This window comes from Macrobrachium nipponense, chromosome 12 (assembly GCF_015104395.2).
Source record: "Macrobrachium nipponense isolate FS-2020 chromosome 12, ASM1510439v2, whole genome shotgun sequence".
Taxonomy (NCBI): Eukaryota; Metazoa; Arthropoda; class Malacostraca; order Decapoda; family Palaemonidae; genus Macrobrachium; species Macrobrachium nipponense.
In genome coordinates this window covers 27,791,239-27,811,238 of record NC_087205.1, presented here as the reverse complement: position 1 = coordinate 27,811,238, position 20,000 = coordinate 27,791,239, and the positions used below count along the sequence as shown (strand labels likewise).

Sequence of the window (20,000 nt, the reverse complement as noted above, 5' to 3'; positions counted from 1 at the left end):
TTATCCTTTTTTTTTTAGCTTGATAATGGGACACTTATGTCTTGAAACGTCGCGACAATAAAAGTACTATAATGGGAATAAAGGATTGTCCTTCACCTTGCTCGACTGATATATATATATATATATATAATATATATATATATATATATATATATATATATGTATATATATATATATATATATATATATGTATATATTGTATATTATATATATATATAGTTATATATATATATATATATATATATATATATATATATATATATATATATATATATATATAATATATATATATATATGAATAATCAACCCATGAACACGTGATTCACTGAAATACATGTGTTTCACATCGGTATGGAACCCCAGTCTCTAGGCTAGTGTTTGTTAGTTGTTAGGGCCCTGCCTTTTCATTTGAGAGACCGGGTTCGATCCCAGTGAGAGTCAGAAATAGATATATATATATATATATATATATATATATATATATATATATATAATATATATATATATATATATATATATATATATATATAATATATAATATATATATATATACATATATATATATATATATATATATATATATATTATATATATATATATATATATATATATATATATACATATATATATAATATATAATGTAGGCAACTGCCGCGAAGGAAATTGAAACATGTGTGTGGAGCTAGTTCTTTCGACTTACTGCCCTTTGTTCAAGAGACTAATAGAAATATAAAAATATAAGCTCGTATAATTGACATATTGGGATTATAGAGGAAACAGGTGTACCTGGAATCCAACGCAGTTGAAGAATTATTGGACCTACCATAAAACAGGGGCAATTATTTAAGAGGTTTTACAAAAGATTAAGCTCACAGCTCAAAAGCAGGGAAGAGTCGATTAAAAGATTATACAGAGAAGGACCACCAAAAAATGACCGCTGAAAGAATAAGCTGATTACTTATATTTGTAAAAGTGTAACTCAATATATTTTCCTTTTGGTAAAGAATCACAATATTTTTGTTTTGTTTTATGTTTTTACAAGCTTTGCTCATTATCAGTCCCTAGTATTTGGATCAAGAAATCGAATACATAAAAGAAAAATAGGGACAGATTTATGTTATCCTTCACATATACTAGATTTTTGCTGTAATAAAGCCCACACAATGTTCTATAATAAAAGTAACATGGAGAAAGAAACTACTAAGAACATACTTAGCATGTATTACTTTAATAGTTTTGAAACCATAAAGTCCTTGTTAAAATATCTTCATGTCGACGTTTTTATTTCCTATAATAACACAATAAAGGGAATGTTAATAAAATATAGCCCTAAGCAAAGCAACAACATATTATATATCAAATTCCGTGCTTGGACTGCCCTTCTTTTTATATCGGCCGATCCAGTAAGGATCTAGATGTACGAATTAAACATCATAAGTATTCTGTCAAAACTGGGCAAACCTCCAATGCATCAATATTCATTCTCTTAAGTGAAAACTCTCACAGGAAATACGGAGCCGAAAGTTCAGTGAATGCCAGATCGAAAGATTTCCTTCATGATATGTTTTGGAATCTGCTATTATACAGCTGTAATTTTAACCTCTGGACGGCTGTATTAATAAAATATTCAGAAATGACCTTAACGATAAATTCTATGTGTTTGTATGTCTATTTTTTTAAAATTCACTCTGCAAAAATTATGATTATTTACCAAAAGGAGAATATATTAAGTTGTATTTTTTATAAAAATATGTAATCAGCATATTTTTTCCACCATCATTTTTTAGTGGTGCGTCTCTGTATAATCTTTTAATTGACCCTGCTTGCTTCTGAGCTGTTGACCTTAATCTTTCATAAAACCTCTTAGATATTTACCCATCTTTTTTTGGTAGGTTACTAATTCTTCAACTGTGTTGGATTCCAAGTACATCTCAATTATATGAGCTTTCTTTATAAACTTATTTTTATAGTCTGCTAAGTAAAGGACAGTAAGTCGAAAGACATAGCTCCATTCAGCTGTTTCAATTTCCTTAGTAGCATTTGTCTTTATTTATTTATTCATCAGGTTCCTTATTTCCGTGATTCAGTTATACATAGATACATAGTATATGGCATATAGCGTATTTATGTGCATATATACATATATATATATATATATATATATATATATATATATATATATATATATATATATATATATAGTATATATATATATATATATATATATATATATATATATATATATATATATATATATATATATATATATGACTATTTATCACATCACCGTGATTCATATAAATCATTCGAGCTACAAATGTCCTTTAATATCTAATTCGCTCTAACTCTACTCGGAATTGCATATATTTTCATATATGTACCGAGGGGGAATTTTTTAGTTGATAATAATTTCGTACCCCCATGGGATCGAACCACCGTCTAGTTGGACGAGGAACGAAATCAGGATCGTACAGTGACGCTACCGAAACGGCTATCTGATAGCCGTTTCGGTAGCATCACTGTCCGATCCTGATTTCGTTCCCCGTCCAACTGGACGGTGGTTCGATCCCATGGGGGTACGAAATTATTATCAACTAAAAAATTCCCCCTCGGTACATATATAAATATATCAATTCCGAGGTAGAGCGAATTAGATACTTAAGGACATTTGTAGCTCGAATGATATATATATATATATATATATATATATATATATATATATATATATATATATATATAAGTATACACACACACACACACACATATATATATAAGTATATATATATATATACATATACATATATATATATATATTATATATATATATATATATATATATATATATATATATATATATATATATATATATATATAAGATTCGAAGGTGAGTCCCGATCCAGTCTTATTTTTGCTGTGTATGTTTTGAATGGCGGTGTCCCTTACGCATGCAAACAAACAATAAATGAAAGAAATGCGTGTTGTGCATCTTTATTTTTTATTTTCGTTTAAAAAAATACGGGGTAAAGAATATTTTAGAAGGGCTGAAACGCTTCTGATAACTCCACTCTTATATTTTCGGAGGTATTTACTCCAAAGGAAAAATTCAAGCGGCGTTTCAATAGAATGTTTATGTTTCACGCACTTTGCATAAAAGAAAAAAAAATAATAATTATAGCTAAACTTTTTGACAGATGGAAATTCATGTAAAATAGGTATTGACTAGCTGCATTGAGGGAAAATTTTAATGTAGTACATTCTGTATTATGTGCTTGACTGGTACATTTGTCCCTCTTTTGAAACTGGAGAACATTGGTAGCATAATTTACACTACAGAACTTTTGTTTTAAATTCTTTTCCCATCTCGAGTTTTCAAGCTGGAATTTTTTAAAAAGATACTGACACCTAGTGTAAAAGCACTGAGTTAGATACTGACGCCATAAAAAAGGACTTTCTATATATCCCAAGATTTAAAGGAGGAATGTGAATATGGCTTCTCCTTTTCAATGACATCTAATCCATTAAGAAAGAACCCATAAATATCAAGATTCTACCTGAATATCTAAATTAGCAATATATATAGAAAATGTTTAGTGCCGTAAGTTGTAAACCAGTCATATGCAGAGAAAGTGAGCGTAATGAATGTATTTGGCGTCTAACTTCCGAGGAGTTAGACTTTTAGTTGTAAATGAAAATTCAATCATCATTTTCTGACTGTATTTTTTTTTCGGGTTATGTGTGAAGAAAAATACTTCATTTATGCAGACGTCTTATGTCAATTGTAAACATTTTTGCTCTACAAGAAATCGAAGTCCAGTCAGTGGTTACTCTCAATATTACCATATATGAAATGATAGGCTCTATTTTTCAAAAATACATATCTTGCTATGCAAAGTCTTGGTATATCATAATAAGAACGTCTTGTTTTGGATTGATTTACTATAACTTACTACTATCACGTGATGCATGACTAAAACTATACTTTGAGTGAAGGCAAATTTTAAGAGTAACGTTTCATTCACAAATTTTTTTCTGAATGAGTGAGCTTATTGAGGTTAAAAGAACGAAGAAACCTCTTTATATGAAGACATTCCATTTTACAGTTTTTCGAAGTAAAATATCTTTGAATGAGGTACTGCATTCGTAAACCCTGAACAAAGATAAGTTAGACAATAAATAAAGTGCAGTATCCACAAAATAGGAGAAAATAGATAAAAAATAAATAAATTAGGCTCCCTCTTCATACTCAAGGTAAACAAAGATAAATTAGACAACAATATAAACAATATGGTTCCATTGGTGAATCTGTTAATTGTTTATAGTCACCTGAAGCAAAGTCCTTTATAATATTGCGGTCCCGAAATTGTGCTCCCCCGAATGTTACGAGGTGAGATAACCCTTTGCCTCGAGGGCCAAGTTTGAAGTTACACCTCGGGGCCAAGTTTGAAGTTGTATCCATCAAAGCAACTGTTGCATACAGTCCTCAAGATTTGCGGAGACTGTTTTAAATTAGATGGAAAATCTTTTATGAGTTTTTAAGAATATGTTATTTTTCGATTGACATCTATTTCTTAATGGGTCTCTGTATACTAGAAGACAATTTTTAAGCCATAATGAAAGGCATTAGGAATCCAGGTGTCCCTTTGTTGTGTTCATCAAAGCGTTTGTCTTTCTCTCCACCTGAATATTCTGATGAACGAGATGTCTGAGTTTGGGGGGCAAGATTCGTAATGAAATTGCAAGGGACATTCGTGTTAACAGTACGAGCGTATATTTAATTATTAAGACGATATGAATTAAACTGATGGAAAATCAGATCAAATGAGAGCATAAGTGTTGATGCTTTCATGTATTTTTCGATACATTCAGTTTTTATTCAAAGTATGTCTTGCTGGCATATATTACAATAATATTCTTTACTGCCATATTTTCTTTCCGGGACATAAAACAGTACCGGACTTCGTGTAATTGTCTATATAAATTGAAATAAAAATAACATGTGACGAGGTTCCATGGAAAATATGAAATATTCTTTTCAGTCAGTTTTAAATGCCAAGGATGGCTCGAAATTTAAAGAAAAATAACATTGAATTTTGACGTGGAATTGTCTATAGTATAGAAAAAAAAGGGATAGAGAGGTCCCATAAAACAACATACAATGGGGTTTTCTAATCAAGAGTAAATGTCAAGGACATTTTCCAAAATTCAAGACATTTAATAATTCTGTTGACCTTTCAGTGACAGTAGTTGACAAAAATACCATTACACAATGTCAGATTTATATCACGAAATTAACAAAAAATATTTTCTTTTGAATTCAAAACCAAGTTGGTCAAATAATAATGTAATTAACCCAAAAATGAGACTTATTTTTAATCCGTTTTTTTTCTGGACAGCTTCATGTGTTCCAGCTGTGGCTTCCAGCTCGTTTTCCATGACTTTATGGAAGTCGTTTGGTGTGGGAGACCATAAATTGTTGAACAGATTCAAAACATTTCTCTATAGAAGGGTTTTTTCATTACTCCCACCGGGACGGCTTTTTATGATGTACATTCAATGCATGTATTCTGTAGTTAAATTGTGCACGTAAGGATACAGTAGGTTTACATAGATACTTTTCATAAACTTTTTTTAAGATCGAGTAAAATAGGATATATAGATATTTCTGTTATGTTAATATATTTTTTCAATGACATACACAGATATACAGATATACATATATATATATATATATATATATATACATATATATATATATATATATATATATATATATATATATATATAAAGAGAGAGAGACAGACAGACAGAGACAGAGAGGCTTTAGTACTACCAATCAGTGATAAGGCCTGAATTCTTATGCCAAGGTTTGTCATTACCCTCATTTCCAACATATCCTGAATGGAACGTAATGATAAGTTGTTGCTGGTAAAGAACTGAAACTTCTCTTCTACGCTGTTTATTACTACTGCCAAGCTTTTCACTTTTATATATGTTCTTAACAAAAGCACTAAAAGGCTTTGTGAATGAAAATCTTATCCTTTTACGTATTTATTCTCATATCAGTATTTATTATCTTATTCTTGCATTGGGAAGTTGTGTATGGTACACCATTGATAATGTTCCTTTTTTATGAAATATCTCTACAACCAAAGCCCTTTAATTCAAAAGTTTATAATGAACTTATCATTCATGAAATAATCAAATTGGATACTATAGGAACACATGAAATTGACAGACCTTTTGAGGTCTGGTTTTCTGATAAGTAGGAAAGCCCAGCTGTCTAAAATAATAAAATCAGATTAGATCTTCCTTGTTTGTCCACCCCGGCCGGCACGATGTAGGTAGGGGATCGGGAGAGTAGGGTAGACATGAACACATCCACCTTCCTCCTGAAAACCTGTTTGTCCGCCTCAGGTGGAATGAGCTAGGTAGAGGATAGGGAGAGTAGTGTAGACATGAACACATCCACCCTCCTCCTGAAAACCTGCTTGCCCCAGGTGGAGTGGGATAGGTAGAGGTTCGGGAGAGTAGGGTAGACATGATATGCAACCTCCTTACGCAAACATGTTTGTCCGCCCCTGGTATGGAGCGGGGTAAATAGGGGATCGGGAGGGTAGAAGAAACATGACGGGCACCGCTTGGTTCCAGCACAGCGTAGTACTCACGGTCAAGCTCGTAAGGTAATAAAGACCCTAAATTGTAGCCTGCACTTGCTCGATATCTTATAGCTAACAACAATTCTACTTAGTTCCTCACCTAAACAAAACTGTACTTTACATTTGTCATCAGTTGAAGAGATTGATCTAAAAGGGCAGCATAAGAAAATAATGGTAATGATATAGCTGATGGATACACAAATCCACTAGATTGGAATGTTACTCGACTATTAGATAAATCAACTTTTTCTATTGTTGTTGAATAGTGTCGTCGGTTTTCCAGATTATTAGAAAACGTTAGGAAATGGTGTTATGATTAAGACATTTCTTTTCAGAGTGAGTGATTTCCCTTGAATTAAATATCTAACTATGCAATCGCAAAGATGCTTATTATTTTATAGTTATTTCCATTTTCATATGCTGCATTTTAAGAAAGAAAAAAATAAGATATCAGAAATCAATGCAATGGAAAGGCAAAGTGAATCAATTGCTTTTGTGACCTACAGTACTCGCTTCGGCAACCCGGTGTTATTCGACTTTCTTATTTGTCGTTTCCCGTTTGACTCAACTGGTCTATGACCGGAAACTGTAATCCACAGAATACGTTACGAGGTGAGATAATCCTTCACTTCGACGGCGACTTTGGAGTACTAGTCACCACAGACAATAATAACTATTATTGTCTAGTCTGGAAGACGTTTTTACTATCTGAAAAAGATGGTCTTCATTTCTTGGTAATGGAGACTTTACGAATTTTCTGTTTACTACAAGAATATTATTATCCTGAGTTTCACTGCATAGTGATAACTGAGGGATACACCAATGATACTTCCAATATTCACCTTTTCTCTCATCAGTTTAGCAGAGTTTATTTCCTCCTTAAATCTGGGCATTCTGTTGAAGAGGAAAACTGCACTCAGTGACGATATCAATACAATTTTTATCTATATTCTGAAAGAGAGATAGGTAAAAAGGTTTAATGTTGCAACAGTATTTCCATCTATCACTTGGCACATGTTTACCAACTGTGGCTTATCAGACGTTTTACAACTTCAGCTTGGGGGAAATTTTCCATCTGTGTCTCAGAAGATATTTTTAAAGCTTCAGTTTAGAGGCTTCCATTTGTAGCTTAAAGGATGTTTTCCGTCAATTCAACGAATAGTCTAGTCCAGGCGATCCTAATTTATTAAAAACGTTTTCACAATTTTCAAATATCAAACGTTTCACGTTGCCGACCGACATACGTATACATGTGTCACGATGTTAAATTTTTTAAAAATATATTCCGTCCTAAATGCATAGCAATAAATAATATTACTTTATATTTTCAGTGGGGACATATATTTGCATGGCTTCAAAGATTCACTCGAATACATGCATACTGTCATAAACTCTATCAGAAATTATTTAGTGTATTTAGGTTAAATTAATTCCATATCCAAACTCAGGATATAAGTATTTATTTTATCTCTGGATAGAAAAATGGAAAGGAAGTTAATCAAACGTTTTTCAAAAGCAACAGAGATCCAGCTTTTTTATCAGTAAATTATTACCTGAAAATTTAATTACAATCCCAGTGTAGAAAATAAGAGAGAGAGAGAGAGAGAGAGAGAGAGAGAGAGAGAGAGAGAGAGAGAGAGAGAGAGAGAGAGAGAGAGACTTAACATGGAACACATCTATCTGGTAAAGGGACAGTTCCTAATTAAATAAAAGTTGCGAACCTTAATATGATGTTCACTTATACACATAAAAAAAATATAAAGTTCTTTCACGGGTTATCTTTAGGTTAGAAAATAACGCAGCATTTATTAGTGTTTGGAATATCACAGACGAACTAAACCTGAACTATGGAGTAGCGGAAGTTAAGGGTTAAAATTTAATTTCAACTTCATCTTTCTCTTGGCGCCAGCAGTAAATTGGATCCAGTAATAGTGAGCTAACTGGAAGAGTACTTAATTGTTCAGAAATTAAATTAGAGCACAAACTTCTTTCTAGGAGTACTCTTGAAACAGAAGTTAACTTTCGCCTAGTTAGACCAACCGGTTTATGTAATCTTTTAGTGACGGGAATGCAGTTATTGTGTGTGTGTGTATGTATGTGTGTTTGTGTATGTGCATGTGTGTGTGCATGTGTGTTTTACTCATATCAGGCTTCAATAAGACGCGAGGGTTTAGATTCCAGATTCTTTAATTTACGAAGTACAAGCTTTCGAAGACATAGAATCTACTTCTTCAGGTGCCGATACACCTGCAGGGGGAGCTGAAAATTTACGAGCATGTCACCCCAGGGTTTAGAAATAGAAGACAACATATGCTGGGTGGATCACATACGTATACCCCTAAGTGTACCTGTAATCGCTTCAGTGCATCGGTACCCGAAGAAGACTATATTTTCGAAAGCTTTCACTTTGTAGATTAAATAATTTGGAATCTAAACCATCCCGTCTCATTCAAGCCTAATGCGTCTAATACGGATATAAATACATATGTATGATATATATATATATATATATATATATATATATATATATATATATGTGTGTGTGTGTGTGTGTGTGTGTGTGTGTGTGTGCGTGTGTGTGTGTGTGTGTGTGTGTGTGTAGGTGTCTGTATTTACGTGCCTGCTTCATATCTTCGTTCAGAAGAAGGGCTGGATACATCAGTTGAAAATGTCATAATTTGCAGTCTCTCTCTCTCTCTCTCTCTCTCTCTCAACTACCAAGCAAAGAACGACTCCAGGGGAAACGATTAAGCCTGGCGTCAATTTACATATGGAGAGGAGGCTGAAAGTGATAAAAATTCAGATTCCCACTTCACGGCCATTCGGGCAAAACAAGAAGCTTCCGCGCGTTCGAGAAGAAGCTAATGAGAGAGAGAGAGAGAGAGAGAGAGAGAGAGAGAGTCAGTCTATTTCCTCTGTTTGGCTTAATGACTCGTTATATCCCAGTATTACGCGCTTCTGCCACAGAGTATTAACTCGTATTTAAGGATCTCACTTCTTGCTGTCTTTCTCACTTAGTTTGTTTTTCCTGTCTGTCATTTCTTTCAGAGTTTCTCCGGCTGAAAGTTTATTTCTGCTTTTTACTAAGTTTGCGTGAAAAGGTTCATGCAAGTGTGAGTGTACACACACACACATATATATATATATATATACATACATATATATATATATATATATATATATATATATATATATATCATTCGAGCTACAAATGTTCTTTAATATCTAATTCGCTCTACCTCGGAATTGATATATTTTCATATATGTACCGAAGGGGAATTTTTAGTTGATAATAATTTCGTCCCTCCATGGGATCGAACCACCGTCCAGTGGACGGGAAACGAAATCAGAAACTTACAGTGACGTTATCGAGTCGGCCAGCAGAGAGGCTATAAGTTTATATCGATTCTGACCATTACAAATCACCGTCGATCTCGGTGTTTTCGTAATTGGAATTGATATGAAACCCCCTCAACCATGCTAGCCGATTCGAGCGTTTGACCAACGTAGCCTTATTATGAATACTTATCACATCACCGTGATTCATATAAATCATTCGAGCTACAAATGTCCTTTAATATCTAATTCGCTCTACCTCGGAATTGATATATTTTCATATATGTACCGAAATTATTATCAACTAAAAATTCTCCTTCGGTACATATATGAAAATATATCAATTCCGAGGTAGAGCGAATTAGATATTAAAGGACATTTGTAGCTCAAATGATTTATATGAATCACGGTGATGTGGTAAGTATTTATATATATATATATATATATATATATATATATATATATATATATATATATTATATATTATATATATATATATAACTGAATATATCTCCCGATGCGTTAAAAATACAACATGAAATAAAATACAGTGAAGCTAAATAAACTCCTCTAAAGATGTGACAAGAAACGATATTGACTGATTCAGTAACATTCTCTTACTTATAAGAAAAAGAAAATTAGAATCAATTCTTTCAAAACAAAGGTGCTCAAATTATAACCCTCGAGTGGTTACCAGTAAAATTACGATCTACTAAATAATCGATTTTCTTAAATAGTTCCTTGAGATCAACACTGATGGAAAGGAGATTGACTTCCTTCGTTACTTTTGAAATCAGTAATCGACAACTGGACGACATTAGCGAGTGGTATTCAATTACTCGTAAGTATTTGCCAACCTCGGAAGTAAAAAATTAAATAACTACTGGATATTTTGTTCAATTCAATTTCAGTATGAAATAATCATTTTGTTTTAAATGGAGAGAAAGTTGTTCTAATTATGAACTGGAGGCAGGGGAAGAAATGTTTTTGCTCGACGTCTCAGTGATACATCTGTTTCCAAAGTAGCGACGATATATTGTTGATCTCGGATTGCGTAAGTCATTAAGAGAGAGAGAGAGAGAGTTATGGCATAGTTCTTTTCGGTCATGAATGGAAATGAGTCTCTTCTAAGGAAAGATATATATACTATAATATATATATATAGTATTTAATTAATATATATATATTATTACCTATATAAATATTAATTATATAATATATATAAATATATATATAATATAATATATATAATATATGTATATATATATATATATATATAATAATATATATATATATATATATATATATATATATAACGTAAGTAAAAATGCTTAAACTATTTATCTTGTTGACTAAAAAGAAAAAAATGAAAAAATCAGTAAAGTAGATATTTGAAACGAAACACTACTTGGAAGAAAATCTCTCTCTCTCTCTCTCTCTCTCTCTCTATTTTACATAGTTATTGCATATAGCACTCTTATAACCCACCCCACTTGTTCTTAATGAAAACGATAAAGTTAAAAACACCCTTTCGTTATTGCACAAAGCAGCTGTCATTATTATACGTTCAATATATATTGTCACGCCGACAATAATTACTATAGAAGGTAATACTGAGTTTGTTTTAATTAAAACTTATGCAGACTCTTAACTAATCAACCTTGACCTAAGTGGATGTTTCAATGGTCCCGTTGGTGAAGCATATAAGAGATCTTCACGTAAAAATGAAAGAAGGAGGTACCAAGTTCATTCAATACTTAACTCCAGTCTTTGGACCAAAAATCTCCTATGTATAATTACTTGCAATTATTTATTCTTATTTTTGTATTTATATTTTGCCTGTACGATACTGAATAAGGATTTGCAGTCTTACTCCCACCCACTTTCACATATATAACAATTAGAGTGTGTATATGCGAATGTATTATATCGTATACCATCTCTGCAATAGTCTCTGCTTTCCTTTTCGAGTTATCTATTTACTTAATTTCCTAGCTTCCCTTCCACACGGTGTGGATAAGCTAACTGTATTATTATGCGAAAATGCGTACAAAGCTTAGTGAAGACTTACGCTACTTATAATTACAAATTGCCTTTCAGTGCATCAGCTTTTGTGTTCCTATCGACACCATTTTCCAAACTTTTACTTGTCAGGTTATTGTTTCTAATGAAGTCGTATCACTGGACGGAGAGATATATGTATGTATATATATATATATATATATATATATATATATATATATATATATATATATATACACACACACACATATATATATTATATATATATAATATATATATTATATTATATATATGTAATATTTTTTTAATAAGCAAATTCGGTAATGGTCTGTATCATAATACGTTTAATTGTAATTGAAAACTGTACCCATACCCTTAAGGACTATTTTACTCCATAAGAAAACATTATCTTAATCGAGAAACTGTTGTGAATTGGTAGTCAAAGCCGCCCTCTGGCATCTCTCGCTCAAATATCAGACAGAGGAACCAACAGTGAATTTGGGAACTATTTCACGACAACGACTCGTCAGATAAAACAGGATTTCCGTAAAACCCAAATCTCGCGTCACACAGGTGGAAATTCCTCCTGTTATAGGAGGAAGGGGAGGAGAAGGAGGATAAGGCGGAGTAGGAGGGCGGGGCGTCGGGGGGGTGGGGGTGGGGGGCGGGGTCCTTGAGGATGCAATGGTGGTGGTGGTGGTTGTGGTGTGGGGGAGGGAGGGGAAGTGGGAGGGCAAATTCCACGAAAGACTAAATTAACGGCGCGACCAAACTGCCAGAGATTGGTTTACAATTCCTGGAATGACACTGGACATAGTGTTAGGTCAGACGAACCTCGGCGGAATGAGGTAATTGATAGTTCTGAGCATGTGCGAGTATGCGCGTGGCGTGGGGGGACTGTTAGTGTTGACTGGACATGTATTTGTGGGCGTGTGGAACTGTGGGCGTGTTATGTCTTGCAGTTTTATCCCCAAAGATTTAATAGCTGTTTTAGGAAGCAAGTTGCCAGGCCTGGATTAAGTTATATGCTAGTATGCTATCTTTTCATTAGCCGACTCCTTCTACTCCATAATATCAAATAAAACTTGGTCTTGGATGAACAGAATAATGATCTCCTAAAGATTTAAGGATTCTTTATCATTGGTGGAACTGACATCGGGTCTTAGCCCACAGTTCTATTTTATTATATTTCTTATCACAGCCTTGCCGGAAGTTACGATATAAAGAGAAAGGTTTTTGATTTGTTATATGCGCAGATCTTCGTGGACATGACTACGAGACTCATAGTTTTACTTAGACTCCAAAGGAAATAGCAGAAATGTAGCTTTCCATTATTTCGTTCGTACCTGACATGTAGCTTCCAAATTTCACCAGGTACTTTCATGCACATGCTCTATTCAGTAGTTTTTTTTTTTTTTTTTTTTTTAGTAGTAATTGAAGAGTTGTGCAATTATATTCCAACAAATAGTATATCTGTTATGTATGAAGTGAAAAAAAAGCGTTGATCCTCAACATATTGTGCAGTATATTTCTTATGAATCATAATTTCTAGACAAAATAATTGTTATTCCATTATGATTAAAATCCTCATTAATCATATCACACTTCAGTTACTAAATTAATTCTTGACCTTCTGCTTCCGTTCGGCACTAGCTATTTTATGTCCACATCCAATTACTCCAATGCTTGATATGTAACCTTACGTAATACACAACGCTCTTTTACATTGCCTTCTTGACCCTTCTTTTATTTTACTCACAATTCTCTTTTCCACGGGATCAAAGACCATCCACATCCAACCAGGTGTTAGTTCCTGAGATTCAGTGAACGCCATTATTAAATCAAATAAAACACGATATCTCTTGTCACTGAACTCCTTCAGTCAAGACGAGACTGAGGGATGCTTGAAGTAGTCCTTTTGGCGCTGGTGATGCCCTGGTGATGATCCCGTTGTTTAGTCCTGTCCTGGAGGGAGCAGCAGTGATGCCCCTGGAGACCGCTCGGTGTTGCTGGGGGTGAAAGGTACATTCCACGAAAGACCACATAATAATATGTCACACGACCAAGCAACCAAAGGATGCGCTGCAATTCCCCGAAGTGACACCGAACACGACGTTGTCAGGCAAGATGAGTTTAGATTATTTCGACAGAACGAGATTTTGTTGTTGTTGTTGTGTGTGTATTTGTACGCATGCGGGTAATATGTCCTATGCTTAACTGTAAGTATTATTTAACCGGCAAAAGTAAATCAATATTAACAACATTGAATGGAACACATTTCAATACAATATTTGGCTTACTGATGTTGATATATAATCATATAAAGCTTCCCACCTTTCTGTTTGCGACAGTGTGTGTGTGTGTGTGTTTAATATGGAAGCTCGTCTGTAGAATATTAGCTTATTGGTGAAGGTGATTCTACATGTAAGACTTTTCAATTACTGTAAACCAATCGTTGAGTGGAATAGATTTAATTGCAATATTTGGCTTAGTGACGTTTTGTATATTTTGTATGTATATTTGTAAATGGAATTTTACCTGGAAATATTACTGGTAAAGGTAAATCACATAAAGCTTTCCAATTACTATAAACCAGTCGTTGAGTGAAATAGATTTAAAGAAGATATTCGGATTACTGATATTGGTAAATAATCATATAAAGCTTCCCAGCCATTACAAACTAAGAGAGGTATCATTTTCTTAGCTTTTCCCTTCTCCATAACCCACGCCCTTTGCTCTTGTGCACATGAGCACTTTTTTCTGTCCTAAATGAAGGATATATAAGTGGTAATTTAAAACCATAAAAGTTCCATACAAGTAGAAGAGTGAGAATTAAAAATGACGTAACTTTGTCATAATAAGAACGGTAAGAGAGGAACTCTAAGATATGCCTTTCGCATAACCAAATCCAAAATTATTTAGATAAATATCATTATTTATAAAAGACAAAAACAAAGACTTTCTTTCAGGCACCCCTCCTCGGCATCTACATTAAACAGCTTTATACTAATATTCATCATCATTGAGTCTAATTATTTTTTTTTCCTTATCAATAAATCAGTAAACGAATATTTCCCATATAATAAAGCTGGAGAGAAAATATAAAAAAGGTAAATATTCACACACTTTCTCTTAATTTTTCTTGATATATATTCCAAGCTATCACATCATTTCTGATTCTCCAAAACTGAATAAAACCACCCTCAAACAATGTGGCAAAAATAAACAGTAAACCTTTGATGACAAAAATAAAATATAATACATACATACACACACACATATCTATCTATCTATATATATATATATATATATATATATATATATATATATATATATATATATATAATTCTAAGCGAATAAAGCAGTAAATTCCCTACAGTGAAAGATTCTTTACACAAACAAGAAATATATTTGTTTCCGGAGGAAAAACATCTCACTTCTTCGAGCGATATTCTTCTGAATATTTTCCCGTCGCGATATTGCACCGTTTACAATATGCGCTGATTCCTTATTGGTCCAATTTGTTCAGATTGAACCGAAGGTATTTCTTTGGAGAGCCCAAGTGTTCCGCTCCGCGCCAGTCATTTGTCAGACTTGTCCTTCACTTTGCTTGCACTTTATGGCAACCCTGATAGAATCAGCAAGAAAGTGTCAAGTTTTCCTATACACACATACATATATATACGCATATTGTGAGCGTGCATGCATGCCAGCGTGCGTGTGTGTGAAGAATTCTTTGCTCTTCAAAAGCAACGACTTTCCCTCTCTTAATGAAAAAAGAAAACGAAAGTCATACTACCCTGCTCCATTGATCAGCCTTGCAGTAAGCACTGAAATTGTAAAAATAAACACCCCACTAATCTCTACACTATCAAGAGCAATCATTACAGAATACCGGTGTTTTTGTTTAACACAGGGATATATCGAATTCCTTTTTAGTTTCCTGTAAAAGAAAACTATTGAGGTGGCGCTTTGTCTGTCCGTCCGCTCTCAGATCTCAAAAGCTACTGAGGGTAGAGGGCTGTAAATGGATATGTTGAAACGCATCAAATTGCAGCCCTCTAACCTCAGCACTTTTTATTTTATTTAAGGTTAAATTTAATCATGACCATGCGTCTGGCACCGCTATAGGAGCCAGGAACACAAGCCCCCCACCTGCCTGTGGCTGAATATTTTATGGGCAGTGGCTGAGAATTGCATACAGTGTTACACTCTGTACAGAAAACTTGACTGGACCGAAGAAACTTCGGCGCATTTTTTAAGTGTTAGTTGACATTCTCGAAAAGGTTCTATATCAACATCAACAATACATCATTATCAGAAGGAAGAAGGACGAAGAATATAAATGGTGTTTGTTAAAAGGGTGTTGTTTTTCCTCATTTAAAAAAAGTACATATCTCTGAAGTCTTTGCTAATTAATTCCGCTGTTTACGGAAGGAAAGTCTTAATTCAAATAAGAAGGAACATTACTCTAATCAATTAAAGGAATTGGTTATCGCAGAATCAAAAGAATTTATGAGAATAAATAGTTTCATTCCTTTTTATATTTTGTGATTTTGCAATGGAAAAGTTGTATAATATTCTATGAACAATGATCAATGTCTAAGGTAAAGAATTAGTAAATAAAGGATATTTATCATTTTCTTATCAATAAAGAATAATTATTTTTCTTACACTCCATAAATATTTAAATACATCAAACTGTTGTCTTTTCCACATTTGTCTCATGGCTCCCTCAACTAAATAACTAGCCAAGAAGTTAAGAATAACAATATTAATTAACGGAGGCAGGATTGCATTTTCCCCAATAACAGGCATTTTCAATCTTCAAGACATCATTATTATATTACCTTCGTTCAGACCAAACTCGAACCGGAGTTAGAGAGCACAAAGAGGCCACTAAAGGACAAAATAACAGGGAATACCAGTACTTTAAATCCAGGGCACTCAGTAGTGATAAGCCTTACTTAAGAAAGTACCGGTAGTCGAGAACTTTACGCATGAACAAACAGCACAAGCCCCACAGGACACACAAACAAATGCCCCCCAGCAAACATACACAATCTCGCCAGCAAATCTCGTTCCACTGAAATTCATCTTACCAGTCACCGTGTTCGGTTTCACGTCAGGAATTGCAACACACAAACCTTTGGCCGATTCGTCTTGCGGTATACGTGGTCTTTCGGGGAATCTGGAGGCCATACCCACCCCTACCTCCCCTCCCTAATACCACCACTTCATCCTTAGACAACAGAGACACCACCAATACCACGTAGACCGCCCCCAACCTCCCTCAACCTCCACCAAAGTGGAGGAGTTTCCGCCTCCGTGACGCGAGAACTGGGTTACAACGGAAACCGTGTTTTACTTGATGAAAATCTTCTGCTCTGAGAACCTTTTAAAAAGTAGCAAATTACTTTTAAAGGGTCATTTACCACTGGACTGGGTATATGGCTTGAGAGAAGAATTAAAGTAAAGAAAAATGTATCACCTCTGATCACCATTCAAAAGTTGAAACAAAGATGCAAAGCATTATTACCCTAATACAATAATTCACCTGCTATTTTAATAATATACGGAAATTTGTATCTATTACTTTATCTATTATTACGTTAATCAATTTTTCATTTTCCCAATAAGTGACCTCTTTTTTTCTGTTTTTCCTATTGCCTTCTGTTATTTCTTTCAGATGAACAGCATATTCTTTGGAAGCTTGTATTTAAAGTCTGTGGCCTCTGTGGGCTTGTTCGTAATGAATTTCATGTTATTATTATTATTATTATTATCATTTTTTTTTCTATCACAGTCCTCCAATTCGACTGGGTGGTATTTATAGTGTGGGGTTCCGGGTTGCATCCTGCCTCCTTAGGAGTCCATCACTTTTCTTACTATGTGTGCCGTTTCTAGGATCACACTCTTCTGCATGAGTCCTGGAGCTACTTCAGCCTCTAGTTTTTCTAGATTCCTTTTCAGGGATCTTGGGATCGTGCCTAGTGCTCCTATGATTATGGGTACGATTTCCACTGGCATATCCCATATCCTTCTTATTTCTATTTTCAGATCTTGATACTTATCCAATTTTTCCCTCTCTTTCTCTTCAACTCTGGTGTCCCATGGCATTGCGACATCAATGAGTGATACTTTCTTCTTGACTTTGTCGATCAACGTCACGTCTGGTCTGTTTGCACGTATCACCCTATCCGTTCTGATACCATAGTCCCAGAGGATCTTTGCCTGATCGTTTTCTATCACTCCCTCAGGTTGGTGCTCGTACCACTTATTACTGCAAGGTAGCTGATGTTTCTTGCACAGGTTCCAGTGGAGGGCTTTTGCCACTGAATCATGCCTCTTATTATTATTATTATTATTATTATTATTATTATTATTATTATTATTATTATTATTATTATTATTATTATTATTCTACGATGCTCATTATTTCCTTTTAAGGTATAAATTAGATTAAATGGATTGCACACAAAGGTTTCCCTCAATTCTCTGGAAGCTTGAAATTCAAGTTAATGGCCTCTTTGTGCTTTTTCCATATGAACAGAGTTCGTGTTATAATAATAATAATTCTCTAACGTTTCTACTACACATTTCGTTTCATTTTCACCTAAATAATGCAATAAATAAATTATGTAGAAAGAATCCAGGCCCCTACATTGAAGAATTTCTTTACAAAGTAATTTCTCCTCTCTCTGCGACCAAAGGTATTTCTTACTCTCGGCAAAATAAGTCGACATAGGAAGGATTTATGACTGAGAAAAATGGTTTTTGGGAGAGGTGCAATTCGAAGCCATATTTTTCCTCTCCCATTACTGCTCCAGTTTTCTTCTTCTCCTTTACGTTTATTGTCTCTGTGACCCAAGTATCTGCTGTGGTAGTTTCTGATTTTTAATTCGTTAATCAACAATCTATCTTTAGATATTACGTGTTCGTTCCTCGTCTGGATGAATATGAGTCTCGAAGAAAATGAAAACTTCTGTTTCTGATGACGTATTTTGTTTTACATTAGCAGAGAATCGGAAGGTATTATTGCCCTTGGAAAAGGAGAGAGAGAGAGAGAGAGAGAGAGAGAGAGAGAGAGAGAGAGAGAGAGAGAGAGAGAGCAGGATGAATTTCCACCTCTAAAGATGTCTGTCACCAATATCAATTATAAGTGAATCGTAACCTCAATTAAGTAATATTTATTAGTGCTATTCTTATTTTATCAAAATATTTTAGGCCATAATATTTATAGGAGAAATAAATTAATTTTAGTAACTTCGATGAATGTAACCTCCATTTCAGATTTAACATATTGGTGATCTTGAATATCCTTCAGCACTAGCACTATGGTAATTATTATAAGCCTATTTCTTTGTAAATAAGGTAATCACCTGAATACTTTGCACGACCACACCCACACACATACACACATAAGAAATTGTTGACTCTTTCAGATTTTATCAGGGGGTGCATAAAGTTCTAGAAAGTGAAGGTCAAATCTGACATATGACTGGCGCGGAGCGTAACACTTTCGGCCTTTCAAGAAACACCTCCGGTTCAATCTAAACAAATTGGGCCAATAAGGAATCAACGCATATTGTAAACTGAGCAATTTCGTGAAAGGAAAATGTTCACTGAAAAACTTGTTCGAAGAGGTGAGATGTTTTTCTTATAGAGGGGATACATTTTGTATGTATTAACGTGTTTTTCTTTAATAGGAATTCATAATGTTTTATTGACGTATAGGTATATTAATCTTTTAATTACGGGCTGCTAAATGAGGAAGACGCCGTGCTGGCATAACGCCAGCTTAACCTTAAACTACAACAACAATCTTCTGAAGAGCTGTATATTCTTTACCTCTTATTCTTTTTAAGTCGATACTTTTCTAAGATATTAGGTATACATCTTTTTCCTTTGATTTTCATGTCAATTTAACATGTTATTATTGCCTTTGAATTATGTTGTATTTATGTTGTCTTTCATAGAATACAA

General features: G+C 33.8%; 1 protein-coding gene across 1 annotated transcript in view; it reads right to left on the bottom strand.

Moving 5' to 3' along the window:
• Positions 1–13,879: 13,879 nt before the first annotated feature.
• Positions 13,880–20,000, bottom strand: part of LOC135224764 (tigger transposable element-derived protein 1-like) — a 13,372-nt gene continuing 7,251 nt past the window's right edge. Inside the window, exon 3 of the mRNA XM_064264089.1 lies at positions 13,880–14,023. Within this exon, the coding sequence (XP_064120159.1) occupies positions 13,880–14,023 (144 nt within the window). The remainder of the gene's footprint in view (positions 14,024–20,000) is intronic.